Below are 20279 nucleotides of genomic sequence, written 5' to 3'. Positions count from 1 at the left end.
CCTGCCCCCTTATCTCATCAATCTGTTTCAAAGCCTTGACTCACTGACTTTCAGTATTTGAGGAATGCTGATGCGCAGCCTCACTGACATGCTGCTGCAACTAAAAATAGACTTTAGCAACTTGCTCTCTTAGTTAATTATGTAAACATCGGTTCAATATTGGGAAATGGCACGAAAAAAAATATGACAGGTTGTTGCTCATAGAATAACTTTTATTTGTCTTTACAAAGAGTTCAAATACAAACAATCTGTGAAATCTAATCCCTTGGCTAAATGTGTGATAGCAACAAAACGGTGGCACTAAATTACTTTTTATCCAAATGAATGTAAGCACACATGAAGCATAAGGGTAGGAAAATATAACCAATAGCTAAAATGTGCAACAAACAATTAATGGCAATCTTGTATTTGATTTTTTTGGGCCTATGGTGTGAGAACGGGATTCTTATTTTTTTTTTTTTTGTCTTATTTTCTGGACTGAATCACACAGGCTGTTATCCAAGTCCCCTGGCCAGCCAAGGATGACTTCCACTAATTATGGCATGACCTGTGGTGGTGAGCATGGAGGCTGGAATGAGTGGGCTGATGTGATGTGACATGGGTTACCACAGTGGGCACACTTACGCTTGGGTGAGCACACATAAGTGGTTTTAGTTCTGGAATGATGGCACAGGTGGGGGTCACATTTGGATATGATTATTCAAACAGTTGAGCTCGCCACATCGTCCATCAAATAGGACTATACACTTGGGTCTTTTTTTTATGTGACAGTGATTTATGAGTAAGACGAGTAAAATAAATGCATCCTAGATAATAGATTTGGCATTTAATGTCAGTTTGGTGGCATTGTTAATAATTTTGGTGCTGTCTCATCACAAACCGACAGGTATAACATTTCCAAAGCATACACTGCTCTCTAGTGGGGATTCAGTATACAGCTAGATTACAGGAGTACAGTACTGTATTTGGACAGTAAATGTTTTGATCATTTATTCATTATTAAAACCACCGCATACACTACCAACGTTACTCTCTTTTGTGGTGTTGCATTAAAATATTGTCACTGTTCGTATACATTTGGACCCCAACTGCATCAACAGAACGGGGATTTAAGAGCTTCGAAACTCTCACATACCTCATGTGACGATGACACAAATAAAAATGCTTTTGTATAAATCTATGCGTCTCCATAAGTTATTATAACACAAATCTGTGATCAACTATAGGGGAAAAAAATGGACGTAGTATCTGGCTGGATTTTCATGACTGGTTCCCAAAAGAGGGACTTGTAATACTGATCGCTGCATACTACAGCATCTGATTTTTTTTTTTTTTTTTTTTAAATGTAACACCACATTTGGCTAAAAGAATAATAATAATAAATAAAGCCTGTTATTTCATGGAATCATCTCATAACAGCCTTTTTAAAAAGGCAGAATCAATGGCAATGGCATAGAAAGTGAAAAAAAAAATTTGGCATAAATAACAAATAATTGATTACGGTTAATTGTGTGGATATTAGTGTTAATCATTGCGCTACCTGGCTGAAACCAGAAGAGGCGCTGTGGGATGTTGGGTAACATGCACACAATTCCAAGGCAGCATATTCTGCTGCATATGAGAATTCCCTTGTTCAAAAAAGAAAATGTCTATTTTTCTTTGTAGTAGATGAAGGAAATGTCAAATCAAATGTCCATCTAAAAAGATCAGGCCAACATTGATGGGCAGGGTCTTTAAACATCATCTATGGCCCGCATCATCAGGACCACTGGAGTGATCAAATCCTAGCTACTGTGTAACAGTAGGCAGCCCTCTTAAATTCTTTGCCTTTATACATTATTTTACATGTATCTAATTCAGACATCTTGTCTCACTGCTCAGTCATCAGTCTTTAGCCCAAAATTCCTCTGTGATTTTTTTTTTACCACTCCCTGACTGGCAGAGAAAGAACTTGATGAATACCTCAGAAATCAAGTCTTGGTGTATTTAGATTGGGCAAGGAGATGGAGGAGAGTAGGTTATCCTATATTTCTAGCTGTCATTAAAAAAAAAATAAAACTCTCCTCCTGAAGTCTGAGCCCCCTTTCGGCCAGGTAACCCAAAACCTGGATCGGGGAGTCTGTGTGGTATATGGGGAGAGGAACAATGTGGCTCTTTGTGCAAGCTGGGCAGAGAAAACAAGCCGTTTCCCCTGGAAAGAGATCATGTTCAGACTCCATCTGAGAAGACCACACAAGGCTGATCAGTGCCTTGTCTGCTGTGTGGAGCAAGGAAGAGGAGGAGGGGGGTTAGGAGGACAGGGCACAAACATCAACACGCTTTAGGGGATTGTCTGACAAGACGTGAAAAGATGGTTTGTATCAAACGCTCCTTGGACACAACAGAACACACTACCCTGTGACACTTTTTTTTGGTCCGAAATGTGTGATGGTGTTGTGCCATCTACCCCCCCCCTCCCCCCACCTCCACCCGCCCATAGACGTCACATGACCATCTGGTCTTTCTGCTTTGGCACCCTGCTGGTCCACAGGCCGTGCTACACTGGTGGGCTGTGGGGAGCAGGCAAGAAGGTGTTAGCACTGGCGCCGTCCACACGAGGGCGGGGTACTGAATCTGGCACTGCCATACTGTGTTGAACAGGGGTGCTGTTCATCCACTGGGAAGAAAAAAAACAAGTGGAGAAGAGGATAAAATGTAAGAGAACCTTTAAACATATCACATTTATTTATTCACCCATGCCGTATAAACACTATGAGTCTAGTCGACACTACCGATAACTTACACAATCAAACCAAGAACATCTGGGCTCTCTCTCCCACACGTGCATATTAAATACCAACAGCCTAGGCACACACTCATGTGAAGGCAGTGTTCTATACTCCCTGTCTCATTGCGTTTTAGTTTCAAAGCTCAGCGAATACTCAAGTGGTGGGTTCAGATTACACAAGCCTATAAAATATCCCAAATAAACGAGAGGAAATTTAGACAGAAAAAGCAACTGTTTCCTGAGCCCAAATCCCCTAGCCGGCTGCCATTTCTGTCAGAGTGAGAGATATTTTAAAAGACGTTTAGCTGTAAAGACAATAAGGGAGGACGGTAACGTTGCGCTCGGAGTATAGAGGTGGCGAGCAAAAGCCATTCACATAGGGCAGCAGCCAGCTCTCGTTTCACACAACGCCGGGTCATAAATCCGTCTGCACGACACAAGCAGCACGCTGTGATTTCATATGTATCGGTTACTAAGGGAACACTTGAAACCACAACAAATGACAACACTCACTTTTAGTGAAAGGAAATCTCTCAATACTTATGATTCTGCCAAAAACATTCATTCAAAAGAAAACATTTTGCATACTGTCTTTCAATAGCATTTTAAAATCTTGTTTATTGTTTTAAAGTTGACTGTTGACCTTTTGAGGGACAACCCAGCGGAAAAGCAGAGCAGTTGAAATTAAAAACCGTGTCTGAAATATCAGCGGATTAATCTCGGGACATACAGTGAAACGGTAACATGATCTCATTATGGCAAGTTACCAGTGGGCGCGGACGGACGGGTGGTGTTACAGACATTTGGACTACCAACTCAGCGAGTGAAATAAAGAGGGCCCTTTGATAGGTCCAAAGTAAGGAGGCTGTTCTGCTATACTTAACATCTGGTTGGCAACGGACAGCAGTTGTGAGTGCAGACAGAGAGGAGGATGATAGAGAGTGCCTAAGTCAGCCAAGCTAGGGTGTCACTATGACGTGCATAATTGAATCATTCTGGTTTTGTCCATATGCTTCATAAAGAAATCTCAGAGCTGTATTCCAGCTGTGTCTTAGAGTAGTACCTTGTAACTTCTTCTAACAATAACCTGCTTACACACTGACTTTGAAAGATGTGCGCCCGTGTTTCAAAGTGTCTTTGGTCTTTTGTGTTTATCCGACTCGAGTAAGGCATTAACTTGACGGTCTGAACGGGACAAGTCGCATAGAAGTGGGGCCGTTTCAAATCCGATCTGAATCACTTTCGTATGTGGTTCAAATCTGATCTGGGCCACATTTTTTCAAAACGTGACTGGCGGTCTGAACTGTCAAGACTCTCAAATTGGAATTCATGCAGCAATTACGTCAGCAAAGAGCAAGAGGCACGGAGGACGGCAGCCATGTAGGTATTAGGGCCTACCTTAGGGTGACCAAACGTCCTCTTTTGCCCGGACAAGTCCTACTTTCACGTAGTATCCTCGTCGTCCGGGCGGGTTTTATAAATTCATAAAATGTCCAGTTTTTCATGATTTTTCACGGGACCAATTTGAAGAGAATCCCTCCGGCCGCTGGGTGGCAGCAGTTGACATGGCTTCTACTAGAAGGGAGGGAAGGAGTAGTTCTTCTTGTTTTTGTTGGCAGTTTACCCCTATCATGAGACATTACCGCCATCTACTGGGTTGACGATTTTGCCACAACGCCTGCCCAGTTGTTAATTTTTTTACGATCAATACGTATATAATGGCAACTGTTGACTTCTGTCGGAGCTTTGACTGTAAAATCCCGTTTGGTGTCGCATCGTTGCGCTGCCGATGATTGTAAACTTTTAGCAAAGTTTGATTTTTGCCTCAGCTAACTATCAGTAAGCTAAACCACGCTAAGCATTATGGGAAACGTAATTTTGAACTGCTACGTTTGGAAACATGCTGGTTGAATAGTTTGTCAGTTTTTTTCGGTTATTGTTTGTGTGCAATCTAGAACATTGAATGAGAATATCAATTGAATGGGAATAACAATTTGTCAAGGACAATTGTCGCTATAGTAATTTATAAAAATGTTTAGTTGGCACATAGCCTACTATGTGTATGTGTATTGACTGGACTACATTTCCATAGGTCTGCATTATATCTATCTATCTACAGTATATATTAGTCATTATTTTATTTTATTTATTTATTTTTTCAAAATGCATTTTTCCATCCAGAGTGTGGGGGCACACTTTAAATATATTAAAGTGATATAGGCATCTTTGAGTGAACTTCTTGTAAAATTCAAGTATCTTGAGGCCGGGCTGAGTGTCCTCTTTTTTGGAAATCAAAATATGGTCACCCTAGCCTAGCTTGAACTGTGCTTTTAAGCATGAAACGGGCTTGACCACAGTCATAAAAAAATAAAATGAGGAAAAGAATAAGCCTTACAATTTTCGATTTTTATTCTGTACGCCGAATGAGCAATATTTCATTATTGCACACATGGCCGAGTCGGGGCAAACTGACGCACCCACATCATTTCACGCACACACGTCAAGGCTCGTGTGTGTGCGTGTATGCGTTCTATCAGTCCATTTAAACTTTGAATACAAGACTAAACGGGGATTATTAATGTCTGTTATTTGTGTCCTCTTTTTGGAAATCAAAATATGATCACTCTGGAATGACATACAGCTAGCATGTGTAATTTGTTGTGATGCTTCTGCGCATGCGGGTCTCTTTGCTGAGCGCATCTCGGACTGCGAATTAGTGAGCATACGTGATACTTGAGCGGTCTCAATGGACAAAGGCAGTCTGAACAGGCACGCCAAAAAAACAGATATGACAAAAAAATCAGATTTATGCATTAAGACCTGGAGTATGAACCTAGCCAAATTCACTTCATTGTCTCTGCTTGACGTTTTCTAGTGTATCAGTCGTCTATTCTTGTCTGATACAAAAGGCCTTAAAACAATCTGTGCACGGCAAATGTCCCAGGATATAAGTATAAGCTATATACATACAACAAGCACAGCCAAAGCGTTGCTGGCAGGTAACCAAAGCATTGTGACTGTCAGGTTGTCAAAAGTGATCACCTTTCAAAGTGACTCTCACTACCCGTGCCCTTCACCTCCTTCCCCTGTTGTAACCTTAGAGCCCCAAAGAGTGCCAGGTAACCAGGATTCTCTCTCTTTGGCGCCATGCTGTTTAATGACCACGCACATGTGAAACCTGTGATTCAATTTCTCCTATGGGAGTTTGCGTTCAGACTTTCTAGTCCTTCGTCATGTAATATTTGGAATAATTGGTGGGTTTTAATTCACTACATGGTATGTCAATTCAGAAATGGTTGCCAAGCACTAGCTAATATACAGTAGTTAGTCCACTTTTCCTTAAATTCCCTTAGTTGTTTTTCCCAAGACTTTTGACTTGCGGTGTACACCAAATTGAGCACATAAAGTGTTCCCTGTTGTCTGCAATTATAATTTCTTACCTATGTTATTTGTTTTGATCACGGATTCGTAGGCATCTTCTCTTTAGAGCTGGCTCCATGTCTCCAGCACTGGGTGTATTAGCAGGGCTCCTTAAGCTACCCTTGTCCCTGAGTTTGGGCAAGAGCAGTGGGGTGGTGGTCCCACCAATCTTTGGTGCAGTGGGTAGGGCATAGGCATGGTCCTCATCTGGCAAGTGTGGGTCGTCTCCTGCATCCCTAACTACTGCTGAAGGTTCTTCTGTTTGGTTAACTTGGCCCTCAACTCGGACAGGGCAGACAACTGAGCACTTGTTTTCTTTTATGGATTCCAACTCAGTTAATGCAGGATCTGCGGGTGATATGGGTACTTTCTGGGGTAAGGCTGAGCCCGAGCAGGCTATGGATAGCACTGAGGAAATCCCATTTGGACCATGGTTTTGAGATTTAGGGGCAGAAGTCAAAGAATCATATTGGTTGTTGTTCACTGTAGGGATTGTTGGTATGCGTGACGGTGAGGTGTGGCAGTCCTGATGTTGGTATATAGTGTCATGTGAAGAGGGCTGTGATGATGGTGGAGGTGGGCTAGATCTACTGAGACCTGATCTGGTACCCTGCATAGAACCTGACTCCTCTATCCCCAAAAGGTCTACAGCTGTTTTAACATTGGGTTCTACCTTCACCTGTGTTCTCTGGAGAACCCTCTGTATAACTTGTCTTTCTGAGTGCTGTTGTTGTTTATAGTCCATCTGACCTTCTGAGCTGCGTGCAGAGGAGGGCGATGTGTTATACTGTGCTCGTGGGGACAATGACCCACTGTGGCACATCAATGATGGGGACGAGAATGGCCTCTCTGATTTAACCCAACCTATGTCTTTGGAATTGGGGTCACTGGGTGAAGGGAGACTATGAGGCACATTTCCACTTATTCTGTGGTGTAGCAATTGGCTGTTTCCTTCAGGAATCCCAGGAGAAGGAAACCTTGCAGGTATCGATCTACATCTGTCTATTCCCTCTGGCACAGGTTGTATAACACCAGTATGATTTGGGGTTTCAAGATTTCTTTTTGGAGGGACTGGAATGGGTATTGGAATTGGTATTGGGACTGGAAGGGGAACGATAATAGGGTACGGTACCAGGACTGTGGGCTGGGGTAGGAGGGGGCTAAAGGAAGGAATGCCAAAGTTCATTATAGGAGGCATTGGCACAGGGCCTCTTGGTAGCATAAGTGGAGGAGAGTGCAAACCAGGGTAGTAGTGCCGAGGGAGAGGATGCATCAATCCTGGTGGGTTAATAGAGGAGGAAGTGGGAGGCTGCAGGTGCGGAGAGGGAGCGGGTCTGTGGATGGGGCTAGAAGAGGGACCAGGAGGTCTTGGATGGTGGTTATTAGCAAGGGGGCTTCTAAGGCCCTGGGCATGAAGAGGAGGTCTAATGAAGGGCATTCGCAACTGGGGAATTGGTGAATGTTCTAGAGGGTGGCGTGGAAGAGGAGGAGGAATTAGTGCAGAATGAGGTGACACCTCTACAGCAGGAGGAGGTGGAGGAGGTTGGATGGGCCTGTCAAGACTTCTCTGCCCACTGACAGGAAGCTTAGAAGATGATGACTCTGATGGAGATATCGAGGATGATTCTGATGAACCCGGGATTGGTGTAGGGCCCTTTGGCGATTTGTCTCTTTGAAGTGCTTCGCCTGTACTGCTACCATTGTTCCAAGACTCTGGAGTGAGAAGCTTTTGCCCAACAAGATTATGATCTGACCTCCCCTCCTGTCCAGCCCTAGCTGGGCTGGAGCATGTAAGAGCCGCACGTGCTTCTCTGTAGAACACATCCATCTTGTACTGATTCAGACATTTGGTGCTGCAGAACTGAAGTCGCTCTTCGCCAGATCCAAAATCAAGGTATTCTTTCGTGTGGCGGACATGTTTACACCAATCACACACCTGCAACACAGGAGAGAGAGACTGTGGAGGGTCACAAAAGGGATCCAACATTAAATTACCTATGTACAACAGTTTATTAATAATCTTCTTACTCTAACATTGCTGTTTATCTTCATCACCAGCCTTGGTGTGTCCTCTGTATGAGGGTGCTGGGGAGATCTCTCCCCATGGAGGTCCTCGTCTCTGGCCTAATTGGTAGAAATCACAGTATGAAACATCAACATTGGAATAGGGCTGAGTTGAAAAATAAACCACAAGATTTGTGCTGTTATGTGTGATGTAATTTTCTTTTTCTTAGAACTTATTTTATTAAATTGGGATTGAAAAAAGTATTGTTCAGCAACCGGTGTCAAAACGAAGGTATCAGTACCAGTATCGAAAATCTTTGATTGACACCCAGACCTAAATTGAATCAATGTCAAGCAGTTACACAATCTTGAGTTACATACAGTTGGGCAAATAAGTATTTAGTCAACCACTAATTGTGCAAGTTCTCCCACTTGAAAATATTAGAAAGGCCTGTAATTGTCAACATGGGTAAACCTCAACCATGAGAGACAGAATGTGGAAAAAAAAAAACAGAAAATCATATTGTTTGATTTTTAAATAATTTATTTGCAAATCATGGTGGAAAATAAGTATTTGGTCAATACCAAAAGTTCATCTCAATACTTTGTTAAGTACCCTTTGCTGGCAGTAACGGAGGCCAGACGTTTTCTGTAACTCTTCACAAGCTTGTCACACACAGTTGCTGATATTTTGGCCCATTCCTCCATGCAAATCTCTTCTTGAGCAGTGATGTTTTGGGGCTGTCATTGGGCAACACGGACTTTCAACTCCCTCCACAGATTTTCTATGGGGTTGAGAGCTGGAGACTGGTTAGGCCACTCCAGGACCTTGAAATGCTTCTTACGAAGCCACTCCTTTGTTGCCATGGCTGTGTGTTTGGGATCATTGTCATGCTGAAAGACCCAGACACATCTCATCTTCAGGGCCTTTGCTGATGGTCGGAGATTTTCACTCAAAATTTCTCGATACATGGCCCCATTCATTCTTTCCTTTACACAGATCAGTCGTCCTGGTCCCTTTGCAAAAACAGCCCCAAAGCATGATGTTTCCACCCCCACGCTTCACAGTGGGTATGGTGTTCTTCGGATGCAATTCAGTATTCTATTTCCTTCAAACATGAGAACCCTGTGTTTCTACCAAAAAGTTGTATTTTGGTTTCACCTGACCATAACACATTCTCCCAGTCCTCTTCTGGATCATCCAAATGCTCTTTAGTGAACCGCAGATGGGCCTGGACGTGTAATGGCTTCAGCAGGGGGACACGTCTAGCAGTGCAGGATTTGAGTCCCTGGCGGCGCATTATGTTACTGATAGTAGCCTTTGTTACTGTGGTCCCAGCTCTCTGTAGGTCATTCCCTAGGTCCCCCCGTGTGGTTCTGGGATTTTTGCTCACTGTTCTTTTAATCATTTTGACACCACGGGGTGAGATCCTGCATGGAGCCCCAGATCGAGGGAGATTATCAGTGGTCTTGCATGTCTTCCATTTTCCATTAATTGCTCCCACAGTTGATTTCTTTACAAGAGTGAAGAGTTACAGAAAATGTTTGGCTTCCGTTATTGCCAACAAAGGGTACATAACAAAGTATTGAGATGAACTTTTGGTATTGACCAAATACTTATTTTCCACCATGATTTGCAAATAAATTCTTTAAAAATCAAACAATGTGATATTCTGGGTTTTTTTTACATTCTGTCTCTCATGGTTGAGGTTTACCCATGTTGACAATTACAGGCCTCTCTAATCTTTTCAAGTAGGAGAAGTTGCACAATTGGTGGTTGACTAAATACTTATTTGCCCCACTGTATCTGATGGATTGACGTGTTACCATAGTGATGTATTTGCTTGAAAAAAAAAAATACAATAGTGAAATTGACTTTTGGCCAGTAAATCAAATTTGAAAAATTCTAGCAACAAGCTTGAAACGATTGGCCTTGTCATGAATGGCATCAAAACCTAAAGGTCAATCCTGTGAAGAGAAATCACTATGTGGTGAAATGGATACGTTTTTACAACCAACTACGAAGATAATGCAACTGATGTATTGTCATATTAATGCTGCCAGTATTAATAAAGGAATTTGTCTTGATTTGTGTAAGGCGATCTTTTGTGGATCCGAGTGCTTCCCCGGCCCACCGAGTCGTGTTGAGTTACAACACATGAGGCAGCTGAAGGTAAGGTATGCACTGAAAGTGGACACCTCGCCCCAGGCGTCCTGGCCTTCTTCTCAGACAAGCAGTAACAAGCCAACCGCACTGCTTTTCTTTCCCGTGTCTGAAAAAGTAGAGGGTTTGTTGCACAGTCTGCTCAGCGTGCCGTTTTGTCTTGAAACTTTCGTAGGGGATACTATCACAGTGATGGTGAAACGGGATATTGTTTTGTGTCACACATAACCTCTAAACAGAGTACATCCCATTAAGGAAGGTGACAAACCATGCTGTGTGCATCCGATCGGGCACTCGTAGTCGTTGTTGTGGTGTTTCCTCAACACCAAAGCAGGTCTAATGGCTTTACCCCTCCATTAAAGAGAAACTGATACCAAGTATCCTGGATAAACTTTGACCTCCATCACACTATATTTTACCCAACAGGAAACTTTTAGTGAGTAGGTTCCAAGGGACACCTTTATGAAAATGCAAATCGATTTCCATTTAGTATTTATGTGCATTTACGATGCCTAAACCCTTTATACTGGCATCGTAGAAAACCAACCCACTGTGGTTGCACTTGGCATAAGCCATGTGACTTGGCAAGCATAATTCCAATGTTGAATTGATGTGTGGTAGAATCTACCGTTTTGCAATCTACCGTATTGGCCTGAATGTAAGACTGCACTTATTATAAGACGACCCCCTCTTTTTCAAGACTCAAGTTTGAAAAATAGACTTTTTGAAAACCATATTAATTTTTATACAGAAAATAATTACAGTACATCCGAAACAAATGATTATAACAATATATTTGAGAGAAAAAGCATGTTATTTTGCCTCATTCAAATCTTAATATCTGAACATTTAAATATGTAAACTAGAGTGCAATCACATTCGTAAATGAATGGCTTCTGGTTTTTGAAATGGAAATAAACCAATCTATTGCGATAAAACAACAAAATTGCAATAACTGCATTAACCATCCAAGTGAAGTCTAACTAACTGTAGTCTTGAAACAAATCTGAATAAGGAAAAACATTGCAATAAAATAATGCAAAGTGGTTAAACTAAAAGAGTAGAGAACATCGCTTCAACGATATCTGGCGCCATCTTGCGTCGTGAATGGGGAGAGTAGTTGCGATCTGTCATTACAGAATATCGCTTCAATAATATCTGGTGCCATCTCGCGTCGTGAATGGGTATAATGTCTAGACCGCAAAATATAAGATGACCCCCTCTTTTTCAGTGTTAGTTCAATGCAAAAAACACAGTCTTATATTCGGGCCAATACGGCAGTTTTATTCACATTGCTAAGCAAAGCCATCAGCTGTCTCGTAGCAACTTGCATCAGTTCACTATGAATATGTGCTGTGCCTGCTCACCTTATTGCGCTTGAAGTAGGCCCGTCTGCAGGCGGCAAAACACTTTTCACTGCAGAAGCTCTTGAGCTCAGAACCCATGCATAGAGAGTAGCGCTTAACACCTTCTTTTTGGCACCAAACGCACACGATCTGTACATTTTGTACGTCATCCACTGTAGGGGCGAGAAGAGGCAATTGCATTCATACCAGTGTAATTTGTAAAACTTTACTATCAATATCTCACATATGATGATGGTGTAGCCCTTGTCATGCTGGCAGCCTGTAACTGTTAAGTGGTACGATTTTGAAATTTGAGGTGCCATTTTTTTTTTTTGTGTGATTATATATTTGCGTTGAAAAAAACACAAGATGAAACCCAAAACTGCAACATAGAGATGTGTTTAACCTCGAGGCAATTGGCTAAAATCTGATATTAATGGGGAACACGTTGGACGAGTGGTTAGCACATTTGCTTCTAAATGCTGAGGTTGGAGGTTTGAATCTGGACTATCGCATTCCTGTGTGTTCACTCAATTGTGTGTAGGGACTCCGTTGCCTCTCGATTAAAGTTAACTGATCTATCAAGCACAACCGTGATCCATGTAAGGATAAGCAGTAAGAACGATGCATGAAAAATGAATTTAATGTTAAGCTTCATAGGTTACCTGCTGATGGCTTTATGAGTGGCACAATCACGGGTGCACTCTTGTGCTCCTTGGCCGTGCTTGAGGAGGTGCTTGTTGATGAAGACGAAGATGAGGGAACAGTGAATGATTCCCTCTCGACACTCTTCATAGCGAGGACCGTGTGACTGACTTTGCTGTCGAGGGTCTTGGGTTTTGGCAAAGAGTTTTCTTAAAAACAAACCAAAAATACTTTGTATTTCATTTCATGTTCAATCCAGGAATTTCATCAACATCAGCAAAAATGATGAAAAACATCGAAGTTTCTTGAACGGTGAGAGAATGTAATGCATTTTAATGACTAAATATCGGTACGGTATAACCTGTGGGCAGAGCCAGGGGTATTCTAAAACTGAGGCCAATTCCCTCACCTTTCAACACAGATACATGCTGGCGTCTCTCCCTGTAGTTCCTGATCTCGTTGGCCTCAGCATCTCGAAGATCCACTTTGTCATAGCCGTACCATCCTAGGAGCTCATTCATAGTGCTTTCTGCAAAAGTCTGCATACAACACATAGGAAAAGAAGTGACAGATTAAGATTGTTTTTATATGTCTAAAGTAACAGCCACAAATAGGATTTTGTGTATATCGTGGTTGTGGTGGAACTTTTTATCCCATGCTAAACATAATCAGACCTTACTAGCCCGAATGAATGAAAGGGATTCTTTCCCAGCTCCAGCCCTGTTAGAGAACTGAATCTCAGCACAGTGGAGTTCAGTATGACGCTTTTTCCATGATGTATTCATGTTGTTTACTCTTGCTAAATCTGAGACGGAAAGGTTTAAAACCCGACACCAGTGTGAAATCTATGAATCATCCTTTGTTTATCTCATCTAATTGGGAAAAGCGGGAGAAAAGAAAACTGTTCCCTGCAGATGTGTGGTCCCCCCTCTTTTTTTTTATTACGACCAGATGAAAAAAAAATCTAAACACAAAGGTCTCTCTCTTTATCCACCCACCTCACTCTGTGGTGTTGGAAGAACCGGATTGGAGGAGAAATCTGATCCAGAATGGGCAGAAATCAGAGTGGGACACCCAACACCACAGCGAGGTCCCACGCTTCTCGGAAATGCCCCTCTTCACTCTCTTCTCCCAGCTTTCCCCCCTCTGCTATCCCTCCACATCCATGTTCGCCATCCTCCCATCCACCCCGACACCTTCAAGCCCTGACACCCGACCCGGCCTAGCGTCTCGGGTTTCACCCATTTCCAGCACAGCCAGTCCGCCGTGGTGGCGTTGACTGCGTAGTACCGACTACACATTCTTTCCCTTCTCTTTCCTCTCTCCGACCTCTGCTCTGCACCGGGGCCCTCAAAGAAATGGATCTCTCCCTTGACTTGCTCACTTTCTGCTGTGTCTGTGTGAGTGCGAGTGTTGGTATCATATCCAGCTAAATATGCCTAACGATGATTAAAGTCAAGTATCCGGTGTCTGCTGCTGCGCTCTGAGCCTGACGTGGAGGGAGTAAGTTTGAATGTGGTGTTGAAACAGATGTATTACAGAGACAACATTGGGCCGGACCTCAGCGGAGTCAGGAATCAGTTCTCCTGCCTTCCAGCGTGAGACCCGCTTTCCATCTTACCTCTGCTTGTTCAAGATCACATCTTGTAGCCATGTCTAGGATGGCAGATTTGATTGATTTCAGCCTACCTTTTTTAAAGGCAATAGTTACAGCCCATTTCAGTCCCTAAAGTGCAGTTAACCTTAATATCTCCCTTAGGCATTTTGTCATTGGGGTAGACTTTGGTGGTACCTTCAGAAGCACAGATTTTGCCATCCTGACATTTGACTTTTCAACTATTCAACAGTATTATGTTAACTATATTTTACCATGTGGGAAAGAAGTTGACCCTCACATGTACACCTATTTCTGTCAATTTATGCCGGTATTGAATTCAAATGTTGCTGCACCTTTATATGACTCAAACCTTGAGTCCATTCTCAGGGAGGGACTGGGCCTCAATTTCTGACATTTCTAGTTTCCAGGGTGAATGCACCTTAAGGCAGTGTTTCCCAACCTGCTTGAGACTAGGCACATATTTCGCATTGAAAAAAAAAAAAAAAACTCCACACCACACAAAACAACACACCACTTAACAGCATGTGGATTCACAGATTAATTTGGTACCTTCTCCCATGTAGCGGAAAATCATTTTATCTTTTTGATTTATTATTTGTCATTGGTATAGGTAGATAAATAAAAATATTTTGTTGTGTTATTTAATTTTCTTGTCCAAATGAGTAGCATTGGATTAGCCTGGTACACCAGACTCACCGCTGTTCCAGCTATTGAGTCTGGCCACCATTCAGCGGATAAAATTTCCAGGGCGGAGGAAGCCACAGCAAACAGACCAATCAGCAACGGGCGGACATGACATTAGTAAAGCGACGAGGGACTTCCGCGCGGAAGTAAACATACGAGGAGAGCGGAGTTTATTCAACATGGCTAGCGCGAGACAAAGACTGTTGTTAATGACTTGTGTCGATGTGTTTCTGGTCATTTAAAACTGATTTTACCATGGATTGAAACATATTCTCGGCTCTCCTGTTCGCCATCTGTGTTGTTGTGGAGACGACTTCCGACGCAGAAGAGTGACGTTGCTCCTTAAGAACACGTCACGCAAATAAACTAATCTGATTGGACGGTTGATTTTTTCCTTGCACGGGAGGCCGTAAATGGGCTGGGTCCCAGACTATTCTCACAGTGTTTGAAAAATACAGGGAGACCAGTCTGGCTGTGCCAGGCAAGCATTGGATAAGATGATCTCTTACTGCACACTAATGTGCCATGTCACACTGGTTGAGAATCACAGCTTTAAGGGATGTTAGTATTAAATGACAGACATTGAGCTATACTGAAGTCTCTTTTATAACAGTGCTAAGACACTTACTGCATTAACGTAAATCAATAGCACATTATTATTTCTGACTAATTATTATGCTCCAAAGTAAGTGTTTAACTGATGTCTATGAATCAAGTTACAGTTTGTATTTTTTTCAAGGGCCAATGGTAAATAGAGAGTACTTATATAGCACATTTAACTACATGGTTGTCATGCCCAAAGCGCTTTACATTAGCACACATTTACCCTGTCACCACTGTTGGGAATAACGCCGTTATAAATAACGCCGTTACATAACAGCGTTATTTTTTCTGTAACGGGGTAATCTAATGATTTTTTCCGCTGTTACAACGCCGTTACCGTTACTGACGATCAAAAGCGGTGCGTTACTTACTTTGAATAAATTAAAGAAACTACCAGCCGTAGTGAGTCTACTCTGCTCTGTTTATTTGTCATCCAAGACTTAAGGTGCGTTCAGGTTCATGGCAATGAAAATAGTAAACACACATAGCCTACCTTTGCAAGAACGATGGAGTTGCCTTTTGATACGGTCATAATGTGCAGGTCCTGCACCCATCCGCAGCAAAACTGTTCGTAGCTTTGTAGTGATTTGTAATTTTGGAATCGCCGATGAGTTTAGTAACATCCACTAAACAATAAATACAGCAGAAAGTCCATTTCGCGTGATTGTGGAAGCCCATCGACATCTTTACTCCATTTGTCTTCGGCTTGCTCGTAAGGGTCAACATTGTTCACATCCTTAAGTTTGATCACATATTTGTTCTCTGCCTTAGTAACGAGTTTGTCTCTTTATCGAACTGGCAAGTTCAAGTTTAATGTCCCGCGAGCCAGACCTGCTTCCAATATGGTTGCGTTGTTGTCAAATCTCACGTGATCCCCCATTCTGTGACGTAAACGCTCGAGCCTAATAGCGCACGAACTTCAGAGCCGGTGTTTTCACACACAAACCGGACCAGCCCGTGCGGCAAACACACACACGCAAAACAGATGCCGAGGGATATGATGGCAGAGCATTCAGAGGAAAATTTGTCCTTTACGAGGTGGAGATATAAACACTATTTCAAGTTGGTCGAAATTAAAGGAAAGAACTTGCATGTAAAGTGTAATTTATGTCCCGGGGCAAAGCTTTTTTTCAATTCAAATCTGTTTTTGTTGCACTTCAAGTGTAGGCTAAATCTGTTGCTGGTGAGGTGCAATAAATATTACAAGGTTCTATAACACAACTACCTGTCTGTTCTCTATTCAACTGACTCGAATACTGCTCAGAAAATTTCAAACTCTTTGACATACAACTTCTTTTAACTGTCACGGAAATATTTACTTTCCCTGGTAACTAGTTACTTTTACTATAGAGTAATTCAGTTACTAACTCAGTTACTTTTTGGAAGAAGTAGTAAGTAACTATAACTAATTACTTTTTTAAAGTAACATGCCCAACACTGCTGTCACACACACATTCACACACCATTGGTGCTGCTGCCATGCAAGGTGCTGCCAACCCATTGCAATGAAATTAGGGCTCAGTGCCTTGCCCAAGGGCACTTTCACAGTGGGCAGTCGTAGCCAGGAATTGAACCGCTGCCCTTTGGTCCCAGAACAACTCGAGCTACCAACTGCGCCACGGCTGCCAATGCAGTACAGGAGTTTCCACATTAAGGAACATAAATTTACTTGATCTACTGTACATTAATTGCTTAATGGCTTATTGGAGTCTTGGGTGACAGTTTCTAGAATTGAAAATGTATCAGGTAAATTTGTGTCGACTGTACTGTACTGTACTGTACTGTACCCCTATGTCTGCTAATTGTTGCACTCCAAGGATGGTATTGATATGTTTTCCTGGACCACAAAAGATGTTCCGCAAAGTGTATAAGCCACTTGTCTAGGGTATCACTGCAATGACAGGACACTGCACCCCTCAAGGTAAAATGATGTACTGTAGTGTCAATGTGTATACACTCTGTCATTCGTTCAACTATTTTGTCCAACCCAGACTTCCCACTTCCCACAATGTTGTTTGTGTTTCTTTTTGGCAGTTCAGACAAACATCTGCTTTATGAGAGTGACAGCCCGTATCCTAAACCACAAGGAGAGTTGCGTCCAAAGCCAACAAACCGGGGCCGACCCTGAGATCCAGCCGGGGCAGGCTTTACATCAAGCGCGGATAGTGTTTCGTATGTTTTGATTAAAATTAGGGGAACTTGTAACACTACACCTCCCCTGGATATCAAAACTCCACAGTCCAAACCACTTAAAGAAAAACGAGCACATTTCCTCCCCACGCTAAATGCCAGAATCATCCCCTCCTTCATGAAAAAAAATCCTTCGATTTCCCAGGCCAGGCTTGAAGGAGCCTCGGATATCCCTTACCAAGACTCTCAAATAACCAGTGTCCAAACCCAAACAAAGCACACTATCCGTGGATAGGTTTCCATGCAGTAATGTGTGCATAATGGTGGGAGGGAATTGCGCCTTTGACTGTGATTTGACTCATCATTAATAGAAAAACGTCAACCTCTGAGGTACAAATATCTCTGATGTTCAAGTGGTGCTTAATTCATGTTTTGCCACCCAACATGGGCCTGATGTGGGTTATTTAGGGATGTTAATGTCCTAGCTTTCTGATCCGCCCCCGCCCTCCAACTCCAGCGGGGGCAGGGAAGAAGTGACGCACATCTGGATCTCCTGTGGACATAACAGTGTGCATGTCGGGGCCACAGCTGGCCTGACACTGCGTCACAAAATGGACAACAATTTTTTTTTTTTTTAATCGGCTAACATCTGCAGTCTAATTAAAACTTCATGTCTAGGTAACATTAGTTGTAAAAGTGCTTAATATATAACTCTTTATGAAAAGAAATATATTATCAGATATGCTTTGCCACATCAAATAACCTAAACCATGAAGTGTATTAAATTTGTAGTCTTGCAGTAATTTATGAGTGGTTAACTATAGGAATAAGGATTTTTAAGGAAAGTGACCAAACATCCTCTCACCTTCATCTCCTGGTTAATTTCCCTCTTTACGGGATGCGCGGGTTTCCTGCTGCGTTTACTTTCTGGTGGTCTCCCTTTCTCCATCTCTGGCATAGTCCCCGTCTGTGGTGGATCCGATCCGGACCGGAGTCGGATGTGTCAAACCGTCAGTGGTTCGGTGGATCACTGCAGTAGGCCAGAGTGAAAGCTGTCACTCGCGGTGACAGCGGCTGTCATTCCCGGACGTGGGAGCGCCTAATCTGGGGCTCCACGCATAAAGAGTCCGCGGGACATGTGTGCGCGCTCCGTGTTGGAGGCTCCACTGGTGAACCAGCGCCGCTCGCTTGGCTTTACCGTCGTCATGTTAGCGTCGATAAGAGAAGAGGAACTTCCGGTTAGCACAAAAAAATAAAACGTCATAGCAACAGTTTGAGGAATTAAAAGTTAACCCCCATTATCTTTTTAACCTGTTTTTCATAACCTTCAAAGTCATTTTAATCGGATTTGCAGGACATCAAGCGTTAAAAATGACCAGAAATGACCAAGCTATTTAAATTGTCACATTTAGTTTGCTCTGCCAACATCTGGATTCTCATTAATGTGGCTAATTTCTTCAAATTTCTATTCATTCATTCATCTTCCTTGCTGCTTATCCTCACGTGGGTCAAGGGTCCCGGGTAGGCATGTGCCGGTATGAGATTCTGATGGTGTGATAACCTTAAGCAAAAATATCACAGTTTCACGGTATTAAAATTACAGCTCTAAAATGTGTTACTTTGAGATATCTGGGTCAAAAACAAACAAACAAAAAAACATTTCCATTGAATAGTTTTTTTTTTTTTTTAAACTGTATTAGCAAATTGGAACATAGATATAATGTTAAATTAAAATAATACGAAAAAATATAATAATAATAATAATAATAATAATAATAAAATAATAATAATAATTGAAACATTCAAAATAATATTGAAATAAACGCCATTTTATTATTATTATTTATTATTATTATTACCATCAGAACAAAAATAATTGAATTATTTTCCATAAAAAAGCACGTGTGTTTGACTCGTATCATATTTACCGTATACTTTCTCAACACGGAGTTGCCAGAGGGAGAAAAAAACACATTTTACCTTTGCTAGACACACTTAAAACGCTGGAGTTAACTCTCGTAGCAGGTGGGAAAAGTTCATGATAGTGTCTACTAACCTTTATTTTTTTATAAATGCGAAATCATATTGGAGGTATTGCCTCCTCACCAGCCACCCTTCGCAAACATGTTATACATGTCGGTTGGCCCTCCTCCTCTAAGCCGAGGCCGTCTGTAACTTTTCTGAAACCGAAGTATTCCAATACCAGCGATTTCGTTTTCTTCCAGGGGGGGAAAAAGTTCAAGTTTCACCTCCTCCAGTCGTCGTGTAGCACAGATGCCTCACTGACACTGAGCAACAACCGGTAAGGTGAGGGTTGAGCCTTGCAGCTGCAAGTGACCGATTTCGCCCTGCATTTTTGGGACATAAAAGATAGCTAGGGACGGTATGATGGATAATTTTTGCAGTTTAGAAACCATGACGTTTTTATACCACGATATACCTTGAAACCAGTAATTGGCACATGTCTAGTCCCTGGAGTGCTGGAGCCTATCCCAGCTAACTATGATCAGTGGGTATTGGTTGCCAGCCAATCACAGGGCACAACGAGACAAGTTTTGGTGATGTGGGAGGAAACCAGAGTACCCAGAGAAAACCCACGCAGATATGAGGAGAACATGCTAACTCCACACAGGAAAGCCGTAGCGTCGGATTGAACCCTGGATTTCAGAACTGTGGACATGCTAACTATTGAGTCACCCTGCCACCTGGATCAAATTTGAATATTAAAATTAAAATTCTTCGTTGTGTTTGACTGGTGGAGAAGTGGGTTGTTGTTTTTGGTGTGTCGGTGGCAAGTGATGGTATTTTAGATCTCGCTTGGTTGTTGGCAGTAGGTGTGTTGCCAGAGTTCGCATAAGCACGCAGAATGGACTAAATCAAACAGAGGAAGACTTTTTT

The 20279-nt window shown here is 42.3% G+C and overlaps 1 protein-coding gene across 2 annotated transcripts; it reads right to left on the bottom strand.

Moving 5' to 3' along the window:
• Positions 1-18536, bottom strand: LOC130908076 (sine oculis-binding protein homolog). 2 transcript variants are annotated; one of them, XM_057823696.1, is made up of 7 exons: positions 18247-18536; positions 12756-12885; positions 12367-12555; positions 11723-11874; positions 8216-8311; positions 6208-8144; positions 1-2656 (listed from the first exon to the last, which is right to left on the bottom strand). In XM_057823696.1, exons 1-6 carry the CDS (start codon positions 18337-18339, stop codon positions 6213-6215), a joined length of 2592 nt encoding a protein of 863 aa, XP_057679679.1. In that variant the 5' UTR covers positions 18340-18536; the 3' UTR covers positions 1-2656; positions 6208-6212. The 2 variants fall into 2 exon arrangements, with proteins under 2 accessions (XP_057679679.1, XP_057679681.1); XM_057823698.1 differs by having other exon boundaries at positions 6208-8123.
• Between the last annotated feature and the right edge of the window lie 1743 nt (positions 18537-20279).

Source organism: Corythoichthys intestinalis, chromosome 19, assembly GCF_030265065.1.
Source record: "Corythoichthys intestinalis isolate RoL2023-P3 chromosome 19, ASM3026506v1, whole genome shotgun sequence".
NCBI classification, from domain to species: domain Eukaryota; kingdom Metazoa; phylum Chordata; class Actinopteri; order Syngnathiformes; family Syngnathidae; genus Corythoichthys; species Corythoichthys intestinalis.
This window is presented reverse-complemented; position numbering and strand designations above follow the sequence as displayed.

Bases quoted from the DNA above. Each gene is read 5' to 3' on its own strand.
- LOC130908076 (XM_057823696.1), bottom strand. From the start codon at position 18,339: ATGCCAGAGATGGAGAAAGGGAGACCACCAGAAAGTAAACGCAGCAGG. The intron at 12,556-12,755 runs GTGAGGGAATTG...TTTGTTTTTAAG, and splicing joins GCATGTATCTGTGTTGAAAG to AAAACTCTTTGCCAAAACCC. The intron at 8,145-8,215 runs GTAAGAAGATTA...GACCCTCCACAG, and splicing joins AGATAAACAGCAATGTTAGA to TCTCTCTCTCCTGTGTTGCA.